The following is a 25,302-nucleotide window of genomic DNA, read 5'->3' as shown; positions in this document are numbered from 1 at the left end:
CTTGCACTTAGCTCATCCCAGCAGGGGCTGGTCTCACGCCAATACAGCCAGTACTGAGCCTTTAGTATCTCCACTGTGAGTTAGGCCCCGAGGCAACAGAGGTGTACGCACCTCTTACTTGACAGAACCCGCCTTTTGCCATGTCAGTGCTCAGCGGAGGCCTTATGTGATTTGACATCCCGCTGCCTCAAGTGGAAACGGTAGTCATGGAAGGGGTTGGGAGTTGGGATTGTGTGTGTGTGTGTGTGTGTGTGTGTGTGTGTGTGTGTGTGTGTGTGTGTGTGTGTGTGTGTGTGTGTGTGTGTGTGTGTGTGTGTGTGTGTGTGTGTGTGTGTGTGTGTGTGTGTGTGTGTGTGTGTGTGTGTGTGTGTTAGGTGTTTCAGTCTAATATTCCCATGTGGTGTCTCCCAGTTGGGCTGGCCTGAGTGTTGCCTGGAGTTGGAGCCAAGACTGTGATTATCAGGTCATCAGGCTTAAGCCTCGACACGACCACCTCTTCAACAGGCTTTCCCAGAGGCGTTTGGCCTGTTAAATCCGTTGAGGTGGTGTTCTAGAACATGCTTGGAGCCTGTTCTGTGTGTTGCTAGGGGATTCACAGGTCGGGATCTGTGTTGACTCAAACAGTTGACATATAGAAACTCACACACATTTATCCCTTCATAAAAAGAAACTCAACAGCATTATGCTTGCATGTCTCGATACTATGATGTTTTATTCAAATACAGGGCCCCTTGCTAATATACAGGAAGAGACACTCCTATCTAGTTTTCTGAGCATAGATGTCACGCTAGGGAAAACCATGGGAATTGGCCTATTCCTCTCACACCTCTGCTTTAAGCTTTAACGATGGCGGCCCCAGTTTGGGGTTGATGGGCCATGATATCATCCTGTCCAGTCCACATCCCTGCACGAACTGTACTTACAGTATACTAACCTGGCTCCTGCTCTGTGCACTGTGTACACTCCACACACACTCACAAACCCAGGCACACACACAAGCACATGCACACTTCCCCACAGGCTAGAAATTGGGTCAGGTTATATGAGCAGTGTAGATTAAATGAGTCTTCAACACACACAATTAAATGAGCACAGCTTCAGGGGGAGCTAGCTGCTGTCTGCTGCTATAGATGTATGGTATGGAGCAGCAGAGGGGATAACTGTGTTCCTCTACAGCAGTCAGCCCTCAGACAACAGCACCACTTCAAATATGGACATGGGGATTACACGTCGACTTTCAACTTAATGAGCAGACGAAGGAGTTTCTCTCTCTTCCCGTTCTCTCTCTCTCTCTCTCTCTCTCTCTCTCTCTCTCTCTCTCTCTCTCTCTCTCTCTCTCTCTCTCTCTCTCTCTCTCTCTCTCTGTCTCTCTCTGTGAGCGCCATGACACGAATTCTAGCACCCCCAGGTGTTGCAGGGGCAGTGCTAATTAATTCTCCAAAATACATTTTGTGAATACGCAAATGTTTTCCGCAGTTGGGGGAAACGGGTGGAAATGGAGAACAGGGGTTGGGGGGGTGGGACTCTTGTGTCGTCTTCTACTCCCCCGAGGAGAAGGATACAGAGAAAGAAAGGAATGCTGGTATTGTTTTTTGTGTGTCTTTCTCCACCACAGCCATGCAGAGGTTGCTGCAAAGACTTCAAAAGCCTCCGGTGTGCCAGGGTTAAGTGTGTTGGGGGAAGGTTGGGGGGTTGCCTGGCTCTAACAAGCTTATCTCACCCTTTAATTCGGTTTGGGCCATCAAAGTGTTGGGAGCTGGCTGCGCCAGGGGCAGTTGTATTTTTTGACCGCTACCTGTGACAGCAATTACAGGTTCCCCTTCAAGCGTGCCTTTGTTTTGGTGGCAGACTCGACTGGTTGGCCAGAATGAGATTACCTCTGCGCTGTGCTCTGCTTGGAGGGTAATCAAGCATTACAATGTAACGTGTCACTCCTTTTCTCAATGAGCAGCTTCTCTCTGAAGCTTTTTGCGATTATTGTAATTATAAAAGAGAGGTTACCATAAACGTATTTATATGCACCATAGGAACATACTGTACCCCCCCCCCCCCCCCCGAGAAACAGACATGAACACTTCGTTAAACAAAGAGGCGAAGGGTCTTTCAATTATTTTTTGAAGGAGGTATCTCATGAATAGTGTATTCATAGCAAACGATTTAAGCCCATGTGTATAATTTCCTACATGATATCAAGGTAAAGTGCCCTTGTACCAAGACTTAAATTAGGACCATAACTGTGCAACTGACGTACAAACTCAGAGAGCGAACCCATTTTATGTTGTTTTCAGAACCCCAAAAGCTGGCTGCTTACTCCATATCACGTAACTCTGTTTTATAAGAGCACAGAAAGATTGACAGCAAGCCATGGCTTTTCCTCCTTAAAAGTCAGGGAGCAGGCCTGAGCCTGCCTCCCTGCTCCTCCAACAGGGTGTCTGTAGTGAAAACTTCTATGACTCCCTGGGGAATCACCCCGAAGTCTGTCAGGAGCTGGGAGGGTTGAACAGGACTGAAGGCATGCTCTGAAGCAATATCTGGGCTTCATGACAGGTGTTGTGGAGATGTGAGCTCATGTGCAACACGCGCCATAGTGAGGCATGTTTGTATTGTGATATGTTGTATTGGGCGGCAGGTAGCCTAGCAGTTAAGAGAGAGTTGGTCCAGTAACCAAAATGGTATTGATTTGAATCCCGGAGTCGACTAGGTGAAGAATCTACAGCCTAAATGCTCTAAGTCACTCTGGATGAAAACGTCTGCTAAATGACTAAAAGGTTCATGTAAAATTGTGTTGCAATACATAATAATATAATGTCTGGAATGATGTACAGTAACGTAAAGTCATGCCATGGTCTTGAAAACATGAGAGAGAAGCCACACTATCACATACTCAGTCTGACCAGACTAATCAGGATAATATATGGGCTCCTGCTGCGTGTTGGAAATTCAGTTTAGGAAATCCAGCTCTCTGAATCGTACTTCCCCTCTCTACTTTTTGACCGCCATTCTCTCTCTGCCAATATGTTTTATTAGTTTCCATGCAATGGCAAAACTCAGTCTGTCCTCTCTCCAGCACGTGCAGGGGACTGTTGTTGTCCATGGATCTGATAAGCCAGTTATGGTCATGATGTTATAGACATTAGGTCTTGATACTTTGCCACCACAGTTTGGTCATGCAACTGCAGAGAGTTTGATGATAGTGGTCAGCAAATGTTTTTCATTTTTCAAATCCAGACATTTACATTTGAGTAATTTAGCAAATCAAATCAAAACAAATGTATTTATATAGCCCTTCTTACATCAGCTGATATCTCAAAGTGCTGTACAGACACCCAGCCTAAAACCCTCTTATCCAGCGCAACTAGGGTTAAGTGCCTTGCTAAAGTGCATATCAACAGATTTTTCACCTTGTCAACTTGGGAATCGAACCATCAAACTTTCAGTTACTGGCCCAACGCTTTTAACCGCTAGACTTTCTGCCGCCCTGGACTTCTCGATCATTTGTGGTCTAAAAGTATTTATGGTTATGGTTCCTCTTTTAAACTATCATCCATGGTTACTATGTTGAGCTCTAAGACATTACCTGAGAGTGCAATGTCAAGCAATTTATTTGATCCTTAAGCCACGCATTAAGGTGGTATTTTTATTGTCATGTGAAAGAGATTTAAAGGATCTTATCGTTGACAGAATGCAAAATGTATGACCCGAACATTACCTGTTTTTCTCCCTGGTTCCTCTGTGGGATGCAACCTGGTATGATTAGGGACTCAACATGCACACATTTGTTTGTTTATTTCCTCAGATGCAAGGCTATGCTGATTGAGGCTAAATTATGAAAGATAAAGCGAAAACACCTATAAGTCCATAATTCTCCTCAGATACTATAGATAACTTTTCCCTCAATGCACAGTTCTATACTCCAGGGATACCCATCTTACATTCAGTGTGCCTTGCTCTCAGGTTCTTCCACTTTAGATTCAAACAATGTATTGTTTTTGGCATTGTGAATTCGCATACATTAGTCATTGAGCATAATCAACGCATAATAAATATAGAGATGCTAACCCAGACAAACCATTGACTTAATTGGTGGTAATTGCATGAAATCCTGCATGGGCTTGGTAATAGTAAAACAGATAGTTATGGTACATTCTGTACATTGTTGTTATTGCGTGTTAAAGTCCAGGCTTAACACAACAGCCAGAAACATGGACTGTTGTGTTAGCTGTAAATAATGAGGAATAATTGAACCTTAAAAGTAAATGATGTAACAGCTACACTGTTTACTACCAAGCCCTTTGATGTAGGCTACAAATGAGAGTGTGTTAAAACATTTACCCATATGATGCTGCCCGGCTCTCTGAAGCTGCTCTGGCCGGCGATTTCTGCTCTGCTGAGGAGAGGCCTTGTTGTTCAATATGCTGTGAATAATTGAAGGTTACTTCTTGCAACCAAATGTACAATGTCTTTATAAATCGTCTCTGGAGATAAGAAGAGAAAAGATGCTGACGGACTGGAAGGAGAAAATTGAGCATCACTGACACTTTCGTTTAGCTGAGTCAGAGAGGTGACTAAGTAACGTTTATTTATCTCTCCCCCCCACCCCACCCACCCCATTCTTTATCTCACTCTCTGTCTCTCTCAGGTTGACATGCTCCTGCCTACTAAAATCACCGGCATCATCACCCAGGGGGCCAAGGACTTTGGCCATGTCCAGTTCGTGGGCTCCTACAAGGTGGCCTACAGCAACGATGGAGAGAGGTGGCTCCTATATCAAGATGAAAAACAGAAGAAGGACAAGGTGAGCCATCCACACTCCATGAAGATAACCAAACTGCTCCATTAAAAAATACATGGAACACAAACACTGCATTCCCTGAGTAATGGAAGGGACAGTGTCTAGCAGAACTCAAGCAGAAGTATTAGTAGTTATAAAAGCCAAACAATATTTCAACATTCAGCAGTAATATCCCAAATGCATCCAAATAAAAATGTCCATTATGAAAACAAGAATAGCACCCCATTGAATAAAATAGTAAATTAATGGGAGAAGCAGAATGAATGGAGAAATGTGTTGTGCAGCCTGTAGTTGTCCAGATCCGTCCCAGTCTCATCTCTCTGTTAGCATTGCATCTTCTTATCGCGGGCTCCAGCACAGCTTGCTGGGGCCTCTCTGCCGTCGTCTCGTCTCCTGGATCAGATAAGGGCATGTTGTCTAGCAGTCCTGGTTGGTACACTGCCCGAAAATGTGTTTGCAGTCCTTCAATAGAGTACACGTGTTCGTTCCAATTGCCCACGCCAGCCAGCGGAAGGGAAGGAGGTTGTGGCAGTCTCCCTGCTATCAGGAGAGCAGCAACATTACTCGGGCTGTTGTTTTAGAGGAGGCCTGTTTACTTTGCTACTCTCGCTGTGTTGTTTAAAGATAAGGACTTCATGGTGCTGTTGCTTACAGACTTGCGATGGTCAGAGTAGGGCTAACCTGGGAGGAAACACACCTAAACACACACACAGAGATCTCTTGATTTATTAAATCCTGTAAAACACACTGGCAGCTTCCAGTCTTTGTTTAATATCATGTGAACTACATTTTCCCAGAAGCATACATTCACCAAATGAGCATAATGACAAGTGATCAAATTAGCTGTTTTATACAGTCAAATGTTGTTTCCTGAAGCAGGCTTTCATAACGGGAGCATGGCGAAGATAAGGGTTCTAAAACAGATATATAATGGTAACTTGTTATTATGACACATATCACCCTCCAATGGGCACACATCAATTTACTGTATGCCCTCATGTGCCAATAAATGGTCAGTTTAGCGGCCCATGCCTGAAAACACTTCTCCATCCCCTGATTGAATGCCTCGCTTGAGGAGTTTATAATTTCAACGCCCGGGATGATCTTTGGATGCAGGCCATCGCGTTTTCAACAAATCTCAAATTTGAGCACTGGAAGACTTTCAAACAGTTGTCAAACCTGGCAGGACCGAGAGAGAAGAGGTAAAGGAGACAATGGCAGGATCCTAGCAACTTTTTTTTTTTTTTATCTATAGTTCCTCATTTGTAACCATAAGCGTAGACTAAGAATACAGCGACACTATGTAATGGCACATTCATATGCAACATATGAAATAAGTGTTAATAAACTATGCAATCCACAACAAAACATCCTATCAAAACATCCTATCAAAACATCCTATCAAAACATCCTATCAAAACATCCTAATTAGTGACCTTAATTCTAAAACCCGCAGACCCTCAGCGCTCCGTGGAATGAGTGACACGTGTTTTGGAGCATATTTGAGAGCAAGGCCTGGAGGGCTGTTAATCAGTGTGTCCCAGGACAGAGCTGTGATGAGCTTTCCAGATATATTACTTTTCAAGGTGTTTCCGCCTCTCAGGCATTTAATGCTAGAGGACGCATTAGGCTGCCGGACTCCAGAGGCGTTTCCTGTTACGCCACAGGCTTGGAGAGGTTGGTCGGGCTAAGAGCCCTGCGTGTGTGTCTGTGGATTCATGCATGACTGTTTGAGAGAGAATCTGAGTGTGTGTTTGTATGTGCACGTTCATGCATGTGTGCGTGCAATACGGAGAGTGTGTGAACGTTTGTGTGTGTGTGTGTGTCTCTGTCTGGGTGGGGGTCTGGTTGGGCACAGTGGCTGAGCCTTGTAAATATTCTCTTCAAGTCTCTCCCCTCCTGAGCCTCAGTGTGGCAGAGACCGAGAGGAGAGGCCTCGGTCAGCATACAGATACCCTTGGACACAGACACTACCAGGGACATGGACACAGACACTACCAGGGACATGGCCACAGACACTACCAGGGACATGGCCACAGACACTACCAGGGACATGGACACAGACACTACCATGGACATGGCCACAGACACTACCAGGGACATGGCCACAGACACTACCAGGGACATGGCCACAGACACTACCAGGGACATGGACACAGACACTACCAGGGACATGGCCACAGACACTACCAGGGACATGGCCACCGACACTACCAGGGACATGGACACAGACACTACCAGGGACATGGACACAGACACTACCAGGGACATGGACACAGACACTACCAGGGACATGGCCACAGACACTACCAGGGACATGGACACAGACACTACCATGGACATGGCCACAGACACTACCAGGGACATGGCCACCGACACTGCCAGGGACATGGCAACAGACAATACTGGCTGTCACTCACTTAGATGTTGCATGTATTTATACACCATACATTCCGTCGCTATCTATCTGTCTATCTATCAAACAAATGCAAATTCACACAGGAACACACACCTCCATTTATACACTGACACATGGAAACACTGACACACTCACACATTGATTTAACACAAGCAGACTTGTCAACATGCAAATCCTCACACTTGCACTCAAAAAAATGTACACATTCAGTGATAGCACCATATTCGCAGCAGCCCACTGATCTCACTGCAGATTCCTATTTGCCAATATTTGCAGAGTACGTTGATGGGGGAAATCAAGCACAGAAGTAATTGATTCATGTGTAATGGTGTTCCACTTAGGTGCCAAAGGGTTAATTAGCCAGTGGACCTGCCAATTCCCCTCAGGTCAGAGGGTAACAGCATGTTAGATGGCGTAAATACAATCATAGTTTAAGATTAACCACTAATAGCTCTCGTTTCCTCCCCCTTTGGCAGTGCTCTGTACACCACCACATCTGAAACATGCGGTGAAGGGTCAAGATTAGCTGTGATTCGGTCTATATTGCCTCACCGCTTGAAGAAGTGGTTGGCTTGCGGATGTGAATTTGATTGAGCGGAACCAATGAAGGCAAGGCTGAGCTGAGATTGCCTAGCGTCACCCTTGCTAGCCACAAGCTACATAAGAGCTGGAGTTTGCTAGGCCTAGGAGACCTGCACTCTTCGCCTCTGCAGCAGTTTTGAATAATGAAGTATGGTCAGTGGTCAACCCCCTGAGTCCCCCCAGGCTCGTCCAGTAATGTACGCCCTTGACTGGCTCAGGCAGTAAAATCAATGCTGGGGGAAAGGCCGGCTCCTGGGTCAAACTAAAGGTGTGCCGCAGAACGGAAGGAGATGGACTATTCGGTACACAACCATTGGCCATTAGATTAGAGCGAAAGCAGTTTGCAGTCATTGTAGAGGGAGAAAAAAAAAATCCCACTCTGTAGCATAGAATTCCACCATAGACTGTCAGTTAGGGCATGTGAGGACACATGAATGGATGTCTTTGTTCGAGGAGGTTTGGAACATGGTGTGTCTTCTCCGAGAGGCTGCAGAAGTCTAGAGATTCAGGACGTGCTCAGTATGAACCAAGTCAAATAACTAGACCCAAACATCAGGCCTTTTCTTCCAACTCCCCTCATCTTGGCAGGGAGATGCATAGCTTTACTTTCAATTTTTGCCTTTTTAAAGAGATGTTTTTGAAAAAGGATACAAATAATTGACTTTGTTTATTGTATTATACCAAGAGACTTGTGCGTTATAAAGATTGGTGTCACGCCCTGACCTTAGAGAGCCGTTTTATTTCTCTATTTGGTTAGGTCAGGGTGTGATTAGGGTGGGCATTCTATGTTTCCTATTTCTTTGTTTTTGGCCGAGTGTGGTTCCCAATCAGAGGCACGCTCCGGTTCCTCCGGCGATGATTCACGGCTCGGAGTTTGGTTTCACAGAAGCCGAGGGATCAGCGCAGGGAGCGGGGGCTACGTCCCGAACCGGAGCCGCCACCGAGGGTAGATGCCCACCCGGACCCTCCCCTATAGGTTCAGGTTTGCAGCCGGGAGTCCGCACCTTTGGGGGGGGGTGCTGTCACGCCCTGACCTTAAAGAGCCGTTTTATTTCTCGATTTGGTTAGGTCAGGGTGGGCATTCTATGTTTCCTATTTCTTTGTTTTTGGCCGAGTGTGGTTCCCAATCAGAGGCAGCTGTCTATCGTTGTCTCTGGTTGGGAATCATACCTAGGTAGCCTTTTTCCCACCTGTGTTTTGTGGGTAGTTATTCTCTGTTTAGTCTCTGTTACCTGACAGAACTGTTCGCTTTCGTTTTGTTACTTTGTTCAAGTGTTTCTTTGATAAATAAAATCATGAACACTTTCCACGCTGCGCTTTGGTCCACTCCTTCCGACGACAGGCGTTACAATTGGACCCAGTCAGTGAACTTCTATATTTTCCAGACCTGGGTTCAAATTCTATTTACTGTATTTCAATTACTTCCAAATGTATTTTATTTGTCTAGTATTTGGATATTTTATTATTTTAAAATACAAGTTGTTGAATATTGGAATGTTTTTGGAAATACACCTGGAAAGTGTTGGCGTGTATTTGAAAATACTCAAGTATATCTTTAAATTAAATATTTAAATATTCCCATGCATTTCAACAAAGGTCTGTTTGGTATTTGAAATAATTAATTTTGAAAAAATATATATGAAAAACACATTTTAAATAGTAGGCTATTTATAGGAAATTATTAGGAAATACTTTCAAATACTTACAATAGAAGTAGTTGATTCGGGTCATATTATTAGAAAGTATGAAAATACACTGTACATAAGTATCTCAATTACAAATAACCAAATACTCATGTATTTGAACCCAAGTCTACTATTTTCCAAGTAAAACCACAAGGGCAAGTCAGTTGCATCCTCTTTTTCGCTTTCTCTTCTCCTCTTTCTCACTGTTTGTTACTGTTTGTTCTTTTTTAGTGGTCCTGCACATCTCTTGTTTCACCCTGTTTGTTTCATAGAGACAGCCTGACAGTGTGGACGTCTCTGGACGGCTCCAGAGAGATCCTTGTCATATTTCAATCAACTGCTGTTTTTCTATTCTTCCTGGCCTCCCTGTTGTAATAGCTCAACTGTATCTTGTGTCTGCTATATTACAGTTGTGGCAGCACTCCTGCAATTGATACCACCGGTTCTCTTCTCCTGAGCCCAATAGACTTCGATTAAACTGTACAATATATAGCAAGGGTAAAGATTGTAGGTCCATACAGAACGGTTTAACAACGTAAGATTTGATACAGGCCCTTCTCCAAAATGTTTTTTACTTCAACATTCCTCCATGATAGAATGAGCTTCAATATTTGGTGTATTGCTCTATTAAATCTACTGTAAATTGCCTCCCTGCACCGAAACTTGATGGAATATGACCACTCTTCTTTGTTTTTAGGAGGTGGAACATGTCACAAATTGCACTGCTGTGGAGAGAAGAAGAAAATGGAGTCATAGAAATGTTAATAGTGAGCAGAAAAAGGTTAAGAAAGTCCCCAATAATGGATTTCTAGATATATCCATAGCAGAAGCAACATTGCAATCTATTGCACTCTTATTGCCGTCAATAGTGAGCAGAAAACGGTTAAGAAAGTCCCCAATAATGGATTTCTAGATATATCCATAGCAGAAGTAACAGTGCAATCTATTGCACTCTTATTGCTGTATTCATGGTCTAGAAATGGGATTTTTTTTACTCAGCCTTTATTTCACAGTGGAGTATCTGTACCTGTTGCACCTCAAATCGCATGCTCATCACTTCACCTATTTTATTTCAAATAAAAGCATTTTCATTAGTTTATGTTACTGTAGGCTATATGAAAAAAGAAAACAATTATGCCAAAATTCAGGTGAAACAGAAAGCATGTGTTTTGGAACATGGTAACAGCTTATTTTTATAACAACACCATAGATAAATAAAATACCCCAACTACCAAGACGTATGGTCAAAAGACATCAGTAGCCTGAACACATCAGTAGCCTGAACACATCAGTAGCCTGAACACATCAGTAGCCTGAACACATCAGTAGCCACATCAGTAGCCTGAACACGTCAGTAGCCTGAACACATCAGTAGCCTGAACACATCAGTAGCCTGAACACATCAGTAGCCTGAACACATCAGTAGCCTGAACACATCAGTAGCCTGAACATCAAAATAAACCCCAAGTGGCCTTGATAAATAGTGAAACTCGGCACAAAAGAAAAAAAAATATTAGAATGAATGTACAATAAGTGTCAATATAACAGCAGTAAACAATTGTCAATTATTATCAACTTGTGCTTGTGTGCATCTTCACGTAATGGCATCAGTTGGATTTACTTTAGCTGTTGTCCCTTGTCCTAACAGGTGACAACATTTTTGTAATTTTACTTGCTTGACACTTTGACTTACCTTTGTTTGGTTGTAGTGCATAATAGTATCCGGTTTTGTCTTTATTGTGTCCCCGTTCACGGTGTCTTGTCATTCTTCAGCATATTTGTGGAGTGCACCATTGTGGAGTACAATGGCTGTGCAGGTGCCTTATTTTGCACAGAGGGAGAGAGCTCCCGTGTCACTTTGTTCATGGTGCCGGCCAGACTTTGCAAGCAACTTGTTCGCCAATGACCATGAAGTGAAGAAATTGTCCGTGGTGACATTTCTCCCCTTGCCTACATAAAGTTCCACAAGCCTCATCACCACATTCTCCGACACTCGCTCACCTGCTAGGCGATGTGGAATTATCCCAGAATTTGAAAGCCATTCAGAATGTACAATTACGTACGCTCTCACTGTGTAGGCTACTGTAAGTAGGCCAGAGTTGACTGATAAGACTACTTTGATTCGGTGGACTGATATAGAGTACTTACCATTTTAAAATGAGGGCTATAATTACAATAGAATGGCCCGCCCTGTTCTTCATTCACAATTGGTGATTACATAATTATGCTTCGTTCGCTTCCCCTCACTCATCAACTCACCCATTCTCCCCATCATACTTTACTTCATTTATTTAATCTGTTGTTATATGCGTGAAATTAGTATCGGTATATAGTTTAGGTTCAGTTTTGAGGCAATTGTCGGGGTGATTATCAGCTGGGCACTTTCAAATGTTGGAAGAAGGAGACGGGCAGGCCACACTGTTGGGAGAAGGAGCGGAGCAGGCCACACTGTTGGGAGAAGGAGACGGGCAGGCCATACTGTTGGGAGAAGGAGACGGGCAGGCCACACTGTTGGGAGAAGGAGCGGAGCAGGCCACACTGTTGGGAGAAGGAGCGGAGCAGGCCATACTGTTGGGAGAAGGAGACGGGCAGGCCATACTGTTGGGAGAAGGAGACGGGCAGGCCATACTGTTGGGAGAAGGAGTGGAGCAGGCCACACTGTTGGGAGAAGGAGCGGAGCAGGCCATACTGTTGGGAGAAGGAGAAGAGCAGGCCATACTGTTGGGAGAAGGAGACGGGCAGGCCATACTGTTGGGAGAAGGAGACGGGCAGGCCATACTGTTGGGAGAAGGAGACGGGCAGGCCATACTGTTGGGAGAAGGAGACGGGCAGGCCACACTGTTGGGAGAAGGAGCAGAGCAGGCCACACTGTTGGAAGAAGGAGACGGGCAGGCCACACTGTTGGGAGAAGGAGACGGGCAGGCCACACTGTTGGGAGAAGGAGCGGAGCAGGCCACACTGTTGGGAGAAGGAGCGGAGCAGGCCATACTGTTGGGAGAAGGAGACGGGCAGGCCATACTGTTGGGAGAAGGAGACGGGCAGGCCATACTGTTGGGAGAAGGAGCGGAGCAGGCCACACTGTTGGGAGAAGGAGCGGAGCAGGCCATACTGTTGGGAGAAGGAGAAGAGCAGGCCATACTGTTGGGAGAAGGAGACGGGCAGGCCATACTGTTGGGAGAAGGAGACGGGCAGGCCATACTGTTGGGAGAAGGAGACGGGCAGGCCATACTGTTGGGAGAAGGAGACGGGCAGGCCATACTGTTGGGAGAAGGAGCGGAGCAGGCCATACTGTTGGGAGAAGGAGACGGGCAGGCCATACTGTTGGGAGAAGGAGACGGGCAGGCCACACTGTTGGGAGAAGGAGACGGGCAGGCCACACTGTTGGGAGAAGGAGCGGAGCAGGCCACACTGTTGGGAGAAGGAGACGGGCAGGCCATACTGTTGGGAGAAGGAGCGGAGCAGGCCATACTGTTGGGAGAAGGAGACGGGCAGGCCATACTGTTGGGAGAAGGAGCGGAGCAGGCCATACTGTTGGGAGAAGGAGACGGGCAGGCCATACTGTTGGGAGAAGGAGCGGAACAGGCCATACTGTTGGGAGAAGGAGACGGGCAGGCCATACTGTTGGGAGAAGGAGACGGGCAGGCCACACTGTTGGGAGAAGGAGACGGGCAGGCCATACTGTTGGGAGAAGGAGCGGAGCAGGCCATACTGTTGGGAGAAGGAGCGGAGCAGGCCATACTGTTGGGAGAAGGAGACGGGCAGGCCATACTGTTGGGAGAAGGAGACGGGCAGGCCATACTGTTGGGAGAAGGAGACGGGCAGGCCATACTGTTGGGAGAAGGAGCGGAGCAGGCCATACTGTTGGGAGAAGGAGACGGGCAGGCCATACTGTTGGGAGAAGGAGCGGAGCAGGCCATACTGTTGGGAGAAGGAGACGGGCAGGCCATACTGTTGGGAGAAGGAGCGGAGCAGGCCATACTGTTGGGAGAAGGAGACGGGCAGGCCATACTGTTGGGAGAAGGAGCGGAGCAGGCCATACTGTTGGGAGAAGGAGCGGAGCAGGCCACACTGTTGGGAGAAGGAGCGGAGCAGGCCATACTGTTGGGAGAAGGAGCGGAGCAGGCCATACTGTTGGGAGAAGGAGCGGGGCAGGCCACACTGTTGGGAGAAGGAGACGGGCAGGCCATACTGTTGGGAGAAGGAGCGGAGCAGGCCACACTGTTGGGAGAAGGAGACAGGCAGGCCATACTGTTGGGAGAAGGAGACGGGCAGGCCATACTGTTGGGAGAAGGAGACGGGCAGGCCATACTGTTGGGAGAAGGAGACGGGCAGGCCATACTGTTGGGAGAAGGAGACGGGCAGGCCATACTGTTGGGAGAAGGAGCGGAGCAGGCCATACTGTTGGGAGAAGGAGCGGGGCAGGCCACACTGTTGGTAGAAGTAGAGGAGCAGGCCACACTGTTGGGAGAAGGAGACGGGCAGGCCATACTGTTGGGAGAAGGAGCGGAGCAGGCCACACTGTTGGGAGAAGGAGCGGAGCAGGCCACACTGTTGGGAGAAGGAGACGGGCAGGCCATATTGTTGGGAGAAGGAGCGGAGCAGGCCACACTGTTGGTAGAAGTAGAGGAGCAGGCCACACTGTTGGGAGAAGGAGCGGAGCAGGCCATACTGTTGGGAGAAGGAGACGGGCAGGCCATACTGTTGGGAGAAGGAGCGGAGCAGGCCACACTGTTGGGAGAAGGAGCGGAGCAGGCCATACTGTTGGTATAAGTAGAGGAGCAGGCCACACTGTTGGGAGAAGGAGCGGAGCAGGCCATACTGTTGGGAGAAGGAGACGGGCAGGCCATATTGTTGGGAGAAGGAGCGGAGCAGGCCATACTGTTGGTAGAAGTAGAGGAGCAGGCCACACTGTTGGGAGAAGGAGCGGAGCAGGCCATACTGTTGGGAGAAGGAGACGGGCAGGCCATATTGTTGGGAGAAGGAGCGGAGCAGGCCATACTGTTGGTAGAAGTAGAGGAGCAGGCCACACTGTTGGGAGAAGGAGCGGAGCAGGCCATACTGTTGGGAGAAGAAGCGGAGCAGGCCACACTGTTGGGAGGAGACGGGCAGTCCACACTGTTGGGAGAAGGAGACGGGCAGGCCATACTGTTGGGAGAAGAAGCGGAGCAGGCCACACTGTTGGGAGGAGACGGGCAGGCCATACTGTTGGGAGAAGGAGACGGGCAGGCCATACTGTTGGGAGAAGGAGACGGGCAGGCCATACTGTTGGGAGAAGGAGCGGAGCAGGCCATACTGTTGGGAGAAGGAGACGGGCAGGCCATACTGTTGGGAGAAGGAGACGGGCAGGCCACACTGTTGGGAGAAGGAGACGGGCAGGCCACACTGTTGGGAGAAGGAGCGGAGCAGGCCACACTGTTGGGAGAAGGAGACGGGCAGGCCATACTGTTGGGAGAAGGAGCGGAGCAGGCCATACTGTTGGGAGAAGGAGACGGGCAGGCCATACTGTTGGGAGAAGGAGCGGAGCAGGCCATACTGTTGGGAGAAGGAGACGGGCAGGCCATACTGTTGGGAGAAGGAGCGGAACAGGCCATACTGTTGGGAGAAGGAGACGGGCAGGCCATACTGTTGGGAGAAGGAGACGGGCAGGCCACACTGTTGGGAGAAGGAGACGGGCAGGCCATACTGTTGGGAGAAGGAGCGGAGCAGGCCATACTGTTGGGAGAAGGAGCGGAGCAGGCCATACTGTTGGGAGAAGGAGACGGGCAGGCCATACTGTTGGGAGAAGGAGACGGGCAGGCCATACTGTTGGGAGAAGGAGACGGGCAGGCCATACTGTTGGGAGAAGGAGCGGAGCAGGCCATACTGTTGGGAGAAGGAGACGGGCAGGCCATACTGTTGGGAGAAGGAGCGGAGCAGGCCATACTGTTGGGAGAAGGAGACGGGCAGGCCATACTGTTGGGAGAAGGAGCGGAGCAGGCCATACTGTTGGGAGAAGGAGACGGGCAGGCCATACTGTTGGGAGAAGGAGCGGAGCAGGCCATACTGTTGGGAGAAGGAGCGGAGCAGGCCACACTGTTGGGAGAAGGAGCGGAGCAGGCCATACTGTTGGGAGAAGGAGCGGAGCAGGCCATACTGTTGGGAGAAGGAGCGGGGCAGGCCACACTGTTGGGAGAAGGAGACGGGCAGGCCATACTGTTGGGAGAAGGAGCGGAGCAGGCCACACTGTTGGGAGAAGGAGACAGGCAGGCCATACTGTTGGGAGAAGGAGACGGGCAGGCCATACTTTTGGGAGAAGGAGACGGGCAGGCCATACTGTTGGGAGAAGGAGACGGGCAGGCCATACTGTTGGGAGAAGGAGACGGGCAGGCCATACTGTTGGGAGAAGGAGCGGAGCAGGCCATACTGTTGGGAGAAGGAGCGGGGCAGGCCACACTGTTGGTAGAAGTAGAGGAGCAGGCCACACTGTTGGGAGAAGGAGACGGGCAGGCCATACTGTTGGGAGAAGGAGCGGAGCAGGCCACACTGTTGGGAGAAGGAGCGGAGCAGGCCACACTGTTGGGAGAAGGAGACGGGCAGGCCATATTGTTGGGAGAAGGAGCGGAGCAGGCCACACTGTTGGTAGAAGTAGAGGAGCAGGCCACACTGTTGGGAGAAGGAGCGGAGCAGGCCATACTGTTGGGAGAAGGAGACGGGCAGGCCATACTGTTGGGAGAAGGAGCGGAGCAGGCCACACTGTTGGGAGAAGGAGCGGAGCAGGCCATACTGTTGGTATAAGTAGAGGAGCAGGCCACACTGTTGGGAGAAGGAGCGGAGCAGGCCATACTGTTGGGAGAAGGAGACGGGCAGGCCATATTGTTGGGAGAAGGAGCGGAGCAGGCCATACTGTTGGTAGAAGTAGAGGAGCAGGCCACACTGTTGGGAGAAGGAGCGGAGCAGGCCATACTGTTGGGAGAAGGAGACGGGCAGGCCATATTGTTGGGAGAAGGAGCGGAGCAGGCCATACTGTTGGTAGAAGTAGAGGAGCAGGCCACACTGTTGGGAGAAGGAGCGGAGCAGGCCATACTGTTGGGAGAAGAAGCGGAGCAGGCCACACTGTTTGGAGGAGACGGGCAGTCCACACTGTTGGGAGAAGGAGACGGGCAGGCCATACTGTTGGGAGAAGAAGCGGAGCAGGCCACACTGTTGGGAGGAGACGGGCAGTCCACACTGTTGGGAGAAGGAGACGGGCAGGCCATACTGTTGGGAGAAGGAGACGGGCAGGCCACACTGTTGGGAGAAGGAGACGGGAAGGCCACACTGTTGGGAGAAGGAGACGGGCAGTCCACACTGTTGGGAGAAGGAGACGGGCAGGCCATACTGTTGGGAGAAGAAGCGGAGCAGGCCACACTGTTGGGAGGAGACGGGCAGTCCACACTGTTGGGAGAAGGAGACGGGCAGGCCATACTGTTGGGAGAAGGAGACGGGCAGGCCACACTGTTGGGAGAAGGAGCGGAGCAGGCCATACTGTTGGGAGAAGAAGCGGAGCAGGCCACACTGTTGGGAGGAGACGGGCAGTCCACACTGTTGGGAGAAGGAGACGGGCAGTCCACACTGTTGGGAGAAGGAGACGGGCAGGCCACACTGTTGGGAGAAGGAGACGGGCAGGCCACACTGTTGGGAGAAGGAGACGGGCAGGCCACACTGTTGGGAGAAGGAGACGGGCAGGCCATACTGTTGAGAGAAGGAGAGGAGCAGGCCATACTGTTGGGAGAAGGAGACGGGCAGGCCATACTGTTGGGAGAAGGAGACGGGCAGGCCACACTGTTGGGAGAAGGAGAGGAGCAGGCCACACTGTTGGGAGAAGGAGACAAGCCGGCCATACTGTTGAGAAAAGGAGTTGCGACGGGGTAAACCATTCAAAAAAAGGACATTATTAAACTGGTTATAACTCAAATTCTTATTGTGATAGAGGTTAAGATTCTAACAATGTCAGTGTATTATATAAACTTATTTAGGAAAAGTCAAGGACAGAGGAGGGCATGACTTAAAAAATGGCAGAGTAATCACATATATTTCAAATGTCATGTGCAGTTACAATTACTGCTTTAGCGGTTCTAGGGCTAAAGGTGTTGTTGTTTGTCTGCAGACCTGTGGTGGGGAATGACTAAAGCCTGAGATCCATAGGGGGAAATAATGGAGTACAGGTGACTGGTGGCACCTTAATTGGCTGGAACGGAGTGAATGGAATGGTATCAAACACATCCCACAGATGGTTACCATGTGTTTGATACCATTCCATTCTGGAGGGGATGGCAGCTGTTTTTATGGGCTCCTGACCAATTGAGCTATTTGGTGTATTTTTCTGCGCTGATCTTAACTGTTTTGTACATAATGTTTCCGTCATCGTTTCCTATGACCGAAAATACCTTCTGGGCATCAGAACAGGTAACAGGTCACCTCGATTTGGACGAGAACTTCTACATCAATGAGTCGGAGGCGAAAGACCCAAATCCCCAACACTCGAAGTATGAGGAGCCGGCGCTATAAAGGCCAGCCTGCGGGATACCTGATGAGGCTATGTCAGAAAGTGGATAAATCGCCCTCCATTTGGCAAATCTGACCTTAACTCTGTCCTCCTGATTCCTGCTTACAAGCAAAAACTTTAACAGGAAATACAAGTGACGCTAAGCTACAGGACTCTTTTGCTATCACAGACTGGAATATGTTCCCAGATTCATCTGATGGCATTGAGGAATTTACTGCATCAGTCACCGGCTTCATTAATAAGTGCATTGACGACGTTGTCCCCGCAGTACATACATATCCAAACCAGAAGCCATGGGTTTTAGGCAACATCCTCACTGAGCAAAAGGCTAGAGCTGACGCTTTCAATGAGCAGGACACTAATCCGGACGCTTATAAGAAATCACAGATGAACCATCAAACAGACAAAATGTTAAATACAGGAACAAGACTGAATCCTACTACACTGGCTCTGACTCTTCGGATGTGTCAGGGCTTGCAAACTATCACAGATTACAAATGGAAACCCAGCCACTAGCTGTCCAGTGATGCAAGCCTACCAGATGAGCTGAATAACTTCTATGTGCGCTTCAAGGCTAGCAACGCTGATCTATGCATGAGAGCACCAGCTGTTCCAAACGAATGTGTGATCACGCTCTCCATAGGTGATGTGAGTAAGACGTTAAAACAGTTTAACATTCACAAGGCAGCAGGGCCAGACGAGTTACCAGAACGCTTACTCAGAGCATGGACTGACCAACTGGCAGTGTCTTCACTAACATTTTCAGTCCCCCCCCCCTCAACCAGTCTGTAATACCTACATGTTTCAAGCAGACAACCATAGTCCTTGTTCCCAAGAACGCCAAGGTAACCTGTCTAAGTGACTATCAACCCCGTAGCACTCACAAATATAGCCTTTCAAAGGCTAGTCATGGCTCACATGAATACCATCATCCCAGACACCCTGGACCCACTCCAATTCGCATACTGCCCCAACAGATCCACAGATTACGCAATCTCTATTGCACTCCAGAATGCCGTTTCCCACCTGGACAAAGTAACACTCACGTGATAATGCTGTTCATTCACTACAGCTCAGCGGTCAACACCATTGTTCCCTTCAAGCTCATCACTAAGCTAAGGACCCTGGGATTAAACACCTCCTTCTGCAACTGGATCCTGGACTTCTTGACGGCCCGCCCCCAGGTGGTGAGGTTTGGCAACAACACATCTGCTATGCTGACCCTCAAAACGGGGGCCCCTCAGGGATGCATACTTAGTCCCCTCCTGTACTCCCTGTTCACTCACGACTGCATAGCCGCGCACAACTCCAGCACCATATTTAAGTTTGCAGATGACACAACGTTGGTAGGATTGATCACCGATGACAATGAGACGCTCTACAGGGAGAGTGTCAGAGAGAGTGTCAGGCAACTGCTTGGCATCTGACCACAAGGCACTACAGAGGGTAGTGCGTATGCCCCCAGTACATCACTGGGGCCGAGCTCTCTGCCATCCAGGACCTCTATACCAGGCGGTGTCAGAGGAAGACCCTAAAAATTGCCAAAGACTCCAGCCACGCAAGTCATAGACTGTTCTCTCTGCTACTGCACGGCAAGCAATACAGATGTACCAAGTCTGAAACCAACAGGACCATGAACAGCTTCTACCCCCAAGCTATAAAACTGCTAAATAGTTAGTTAAAATGTTAACCAATAGGTACCCGGAATATCTGCATTGACCCTTTCTGCACTAATCTCTTTGACTCAACACATGCGCTGCTGTTACTGTTTTTTATCTATCCCGTTGCCTAGTCACTTTATCCCTACCTATATGTACATATCTACCTCAATTACATCTTACCCCTGCACATTGACTCGGAACTGGTACCCCGTGTATATAGCCAAGTTATCGTTACTCATTGTGTATTTATTCCTTGTGTTATTGTTTTTCTATTTATTCCTATTTTATTTTTTTATATATATTTTTCCACTATTTATCTCTGCATTGTTGGGGAGTAAGTAAGCATTTCCCTGTTAGTCTACACCTGTTGTTTACGAAGCATGTGACAGATATATTTGATTTGATTTGATTCACTCTATTCCAACCATTATTTTGAGCCTTCCTCCCCTCAACAGCCTCATGTGGAATGGAGGTGGGAGAAAGAGCGGTAGGAAAGACCTAGGGACGAGAAACTGTAGGGAGGGAAACCATGAAAAAGAATGAAGGATGAAGAGTTGGTCCTTAACTGTACAGCATGCTGTATGAGTAGACGTGTGAATACCAAAGACATTCTTAATCGAATCCAGAGTAGGAGAGACATGATCAAGAGAAAAAGACCAAACGACACAGGAGGAGGAGAGAGAAACAGATGAGGAGAGACATGAGGAGAGAGAAAGTAATTCCTTACATGTCCATGTTTTGCATGCCTAGTTGTGTGTGTGTGTGTGTGTGTGTGTGTGTGTGTGTGTGTGTGTGTGTGTGTGTGTGTGTGTGTGTGTGTGTGTGTGTGTGTGTGTGTGTGTGTGTGTGTGTGTGTGTGTGTGTGTGTGTGTGTGTAGGTTTTTTAAACCTAACATACTGCTTCCCCCATCAATCAGAGGCTGGATTGCCTGTCACCCTCTCTTCATGCAGATAAGGGCCCTTGAGGCCCCCTGTGTTGCACTACCACCAGAGATCCAGGGGGTAAACTGCAGTAAGCTGCAACCACTCTATCTAAACCCATTCCAAGGGGTGGTTGTGTATCTGTTGCCTCCCTTTTTGGGTTAAATAGCTCCATCAGAATATTGTGTTCACTTTAGACCTACTCTGTATCTGCATCCAGCACACTGGTTTAATGGGTCAGGTCAGAGTCTTGTGTGGTCATGAGTCTATAACATGTGTGTTGGTTGCTTCCACCAAGACCTCCTCTGTTTCAGCAAAACAAATGTGGTTGCAGTGGTGGGTTTGCTATGCTGGCGATGCCGGAACTTTGATGTTTGAATAGCTGCATGTATTTGGAACCACACTTCCATGAGATCATAACTGATTAGAATAAATAACTATTTGATTGACTTGTTTTCATACTTTGGTTTTTACTAAGGCTAATTAAGATTTCCTCCAATCCTCCATTTAAACCTATTTAATTGAAGAATCAAGGGAAGATTCATTTGATGGGGGATTGTGTACGAAGAGTTTCTAAAATGTGTGGCAAATTAGTTCACATAAAATAAACATGAAAAAATTTGTCATTTGTATTATCTTCAAGCTCCAAGAGATAGTGTCTTCAAAAACAGTTTATTGGTGTTAACATCAACAGTATCCATTTTGGGCTCACTATTTGCATCTGTTTTTAGGACTCTGATCTGGACCATTAAACCAGTCTGCTGGATAATGTCTTCACCTTGAGTGTGAGGGGTATCGGAGATTACACTTATTTTGTAAGAATTCACACCTTTGGCATTCACGCCTCTAAGTAAGTGTGGAGTAGTTTTTGGAGAGAAACCTGATATGTTTGTGGAATAGGGAGGTGTGGGCATCTTTTGTGAATGTATTTGCAGATTGCAATAAAAGACAACATCATTCATTGTACATAAATACAGACTCTAGTGAGTGCGTCAGATATGTTGATCATATCTGACGCACACGCCAACACTCATGAATCAAATCATGCGTGGAAGTCATTGGGAGATTTGCACGAAAGGGTCACATCCACATATCCTGTGTAGAATTACATAATGTCTACTTATTTTTCACTTAAAAGCAACATGAAAGATATCAAGGCCCATATTGATGTATACAAAACAGCACGGAACCAGTTCTAACTCTCCATTTTTACACTACTAAATCAGAGTTAGGACTTTTTCCTGACTATGTGATCTGACAGGGAAAAACGCTTGGCCCTAATGAAATAAGATTTTATTGGTTGCATACATATATCTTGCAGATGGTATCGCAGATGCAGCAAAATGCTTGTGTTTCTAGCTCCAACAGTGCAATAATACCTAACAATACAAAACAATACACACAAATTCAAAAATGAAATGAGAAAGGAATTAAGGAATTAAGAAATATCAGAAAGAGCCATGTCAGATTCTGAATATAAATATGTATGTATATTATGGTATGTATAGACATTATGGACAGTAAATGAATAAAGGTGTGTACAGCAGTAGGATGAGCCTTGACTAGAAAACTGTATATACTGTATATATGGAGTGGGTAAAACAGCATATACACATTATTAAAGTTACCAGTGTTCAATGACTATGTACATAGGGCGGCAGTCTCTCAGGTGGGTGGTAGCTGGCTAGTAAAAGTGACGAAGTTCAGGGCAGGGTACTGGGCGGAGACTTTATGTGCCCTACTCACTGTGCCCAGTCAGACTTTATGTGCCCTACTCACTGTGCCCAGTCAGAACTGCAGTAATTCTAGAGCTTTCAGCAGCATACTCTCCCAGGGCTTGTGTAGGGCTGATGATAAGGACTTGGTATGAGTGCTATCGCTGATCATACCCAAGGCCCCAGAAAAGCCATTGAGAAGACATCCTCCCTAGTGGGGGAATTACCTTAGTGCGTGTTAGCGATCTGTGGAATATTTTAGGAATTGAGCAGCCTGAAGTGACTATGAAGTGTCTTGCAGTAGGAGGATAATGCAGGCCTTCTCACTGCTCTCTTCAGTAAGGAGCAGGATTCTTAGAGTGGAAATGCGGTGTGGCTTGCTCAAGTGTCATTATTTCACGCGAATCCTGTGCACGATGCAGCAGAACACGTCAAAGTAGATCAGAAACGGAATGTGTTTAGCTTTTGAGACCTTCCTACCGTACATACCAGCTAGAGTTCCCTTACATCACGACTGAATATCCCTGGTCCTGGAAGGACCGACAGGAATTAACTTTGTATTTGATCATCAACACCTAATCGTCAAGCCCTTGATTAGTTGAATGAATCAGATGTGCTGGTGCTGGGCAAGAAAAGGTTTGGCCCCCATGGGGCCCCAGGAACAGAACTGAGAAAGCCTGAGAAAACCATAGAAAGGTGTCTGAAAGAATGCTTTCTAGGGGTCATAGTTGGCTAATGTCAAGTCAACCACTAAGAATGTCTTCAGCACCTGCAGGGGTCCGTCCCACTGGTTTTCCATTTCACATAATGGCGAGTCCCATTACATCCCAATTAAATAGTCATAATCACGCTTGTTTAATTGAAATGAGCATGGCCTTCAATGAAGCGGTCCCAGTAGGTACCTATCACCCATATTCCATTTAATTCTACTGTCGATTAACCACACTTAGACACAAGGCTTGTATTTATCAACAACACAGTGTGCATCCCAATACATTTGTTATGCTTGTTTATATTTGAATATTTTATTCTCGCTCGCTTAACTACATATCAGCAGAGAGATTGATAATTTGCTTCTGGGCTGTTGTTTAGCAAACTGCCTGTCTATTGGGTTTTGATGGATGCTACTGCACCAAGAATGGTCTGCTGTGAGGGAAATGACAATAGGTTGCTACAGTAACATCACTGCCATGTGTTTTCTATGGCCACAAAGCACAGGTCTTGACCATCTTTCTGGGCATTGACGTTATGGAAATGTAGCCATCAGAATTATGTAGCCTACACAGCATGTCCATCTCTCTTTATCTTCTTCTAACCTTTGCTCTTGCTATCCTTTCTTATTTCCCTTTGTTTGCGTGATGAGGTGCACAAATGCTAATAAGCTTTCTGAGGTCTGTGTGGGTGTTCAAGATCACAATTCATTTAATGTCATTCCCACTGTCCTTCCTTTCGCAGGTGTTCCAAGGAAACTTTGACAATGACACGCACAGAAAGAACGTGATTGCTCCGCCCATCTACGCCCGATTTGTCCGGATCCTTCCATGGTCGTGGTACAGCAGGATCACTTTGCGTGCAGAGTTACTGGGATGCACAGAGGAAGAGTGACCAACCCCTCCCCCTCCTCCCTCCCCCCTTTAATAATGGATCATCTAGCCCAGATCCAGTGTTTCAATATAAACTGTGCAACCTGTAAAAAGAAATCAATTTCAAATGGATTTTTCAAGAATACGTGTTTGGTTGTGTTGGGTTGCTGTTTGTTTTTTGTACAATGATTTAAACTTGTCCTTGTCCCCAAAAAATTATTTTTGTGGTTAATGTCTTTTTTCTTTTTCTTTTTCTCCAGATTTCCATCGTGTTTCGAATGAACTTGTGTAACATATTTGACTGGCAGGGGTGGGGGAGTGGGGAGGGGAATCACACTCTGATTTAAACGTATTGCCATGGAAGCTACTGTACAGTGTCACTTTTTAACAAAGACGACATGAAACCTATCTACCATGCTTCATTGGACATTATTAACCCCACTTCAACTCATAGCGGAACTATCCAAGAAATCCTTCAACGATGACAACTAAAATACTACAGTGACAGATATATTTTACACCTCTTCAAGCCAGGCTTTTACCATTGCTGACACTGACATTGTAACGCAAGTCAAAAACAACAACAATGCCATTGTATTTTATGTAAAACACTTAATAATTGCATGGTGCATAAATTATTATATTAAATGTATATTATGACAAATCATTTATAACTCCTTCCCTAAGAGCAATCGCTTTGTTTTAGGGATCTATTTTTACGTGCATTTTAAATAGTTCTGATACACACCGCAAAAGCTTAAAGAGTGACTGATCTGCTCGACGAATAACAAGCAGAATAGACACTGAGCTTGATGGGCTAGCTGATTGAAGAGTCCAAATTCTCTCAGCTTTTTATTGCTTCTTTAATTTATTTCAATGTAATTTGCATTTCAAGATATTTACCTGGAATTACGTCACATTTGTAGAATTGTATACTTTGTTTACTTTTGTTTTTGTCTGCTTTTGTATCCTGCCCAATTCTGCCTTTACAATATACTTTTGAATCAATTTGAAAAGCTCAGGATAGAAGTCATCCATCCATACCCACAATTTTATCATTTCTAAGAGTAAGCCCTCCTTTTAAAATAATATTTTTAAAAATGTTTACATTTACAGACATTACCATGGCAATTAAATTAGTAAAATTACAAACTTACTTCACAGAAATATTTTATTTATTTATTATATTTTCTTTTTTATATCAAAATACATAGTGACAGCATAACAAACAGCTTTCTATTCATGCATTTTCAACAACAAAAACAAAAAAAACACAGTAAGAACTTTGAATATATATATCTGTCTTTGTTTGATATGTACAATGAACATTATCAATTGTTGTTTCAGTATGTCACTGTATTTCAGTGTTGCATTTTAAAGTATCATTACGTGCATCATAAAAAAAAATATTTGAATGACA

General features: G+C 46.5%; 1 protein-coding gene across 1 annotated transcript in view; it reads left to right on the top strand.

Annotated features, from left to right (window-relative positions):
- Window positions 1–24,179, top strand: part of LOC120053796 (EGF-like repeat and discoidin I-like domain-containing protein 3) — a 110,562-nt gene extending 86,383 nt beyond the window's left edge. Inside the window, exons 6-7 of the mRNA XM_039001053.1 lie at window positions 4,640–4,795; window positions 23,755–24,179. Coding sequence (XP_038856981.1) covers window positions 4,640–4,795; window positions 23,755–23,904 — 306 coding nt within the window. The 3' untranslated portion in view covers window positions 23,905–24,179. The remainder of the gene's footprint in view (window positions 1–4,639; window positions 4,796–23,754) is intronic.
- The last annotated feature ends 1,123 nt before the right edge of the window (window positions 24,180–25,302 follow it).

Source organism: Salvelinus namaycush, chromosome 1, assembly GCF_016432855.1.
Source record: "Salvelinus namaycush isolate Seneca chromosome 1, SaNama_1.0, whole genome shotgun sequence".
In the NCBI taxonomy this organism is placed as follows: domain Eukaryota; kingdom Metazoa; phylum Chordata; class Actinopteri; order Salmoniformes; family Salmonidae; genus Salvelinus; species Salvelinus namaycush.
This window is presented reverse-complemented; position numbering and strand designations above follow the sequence as displayed.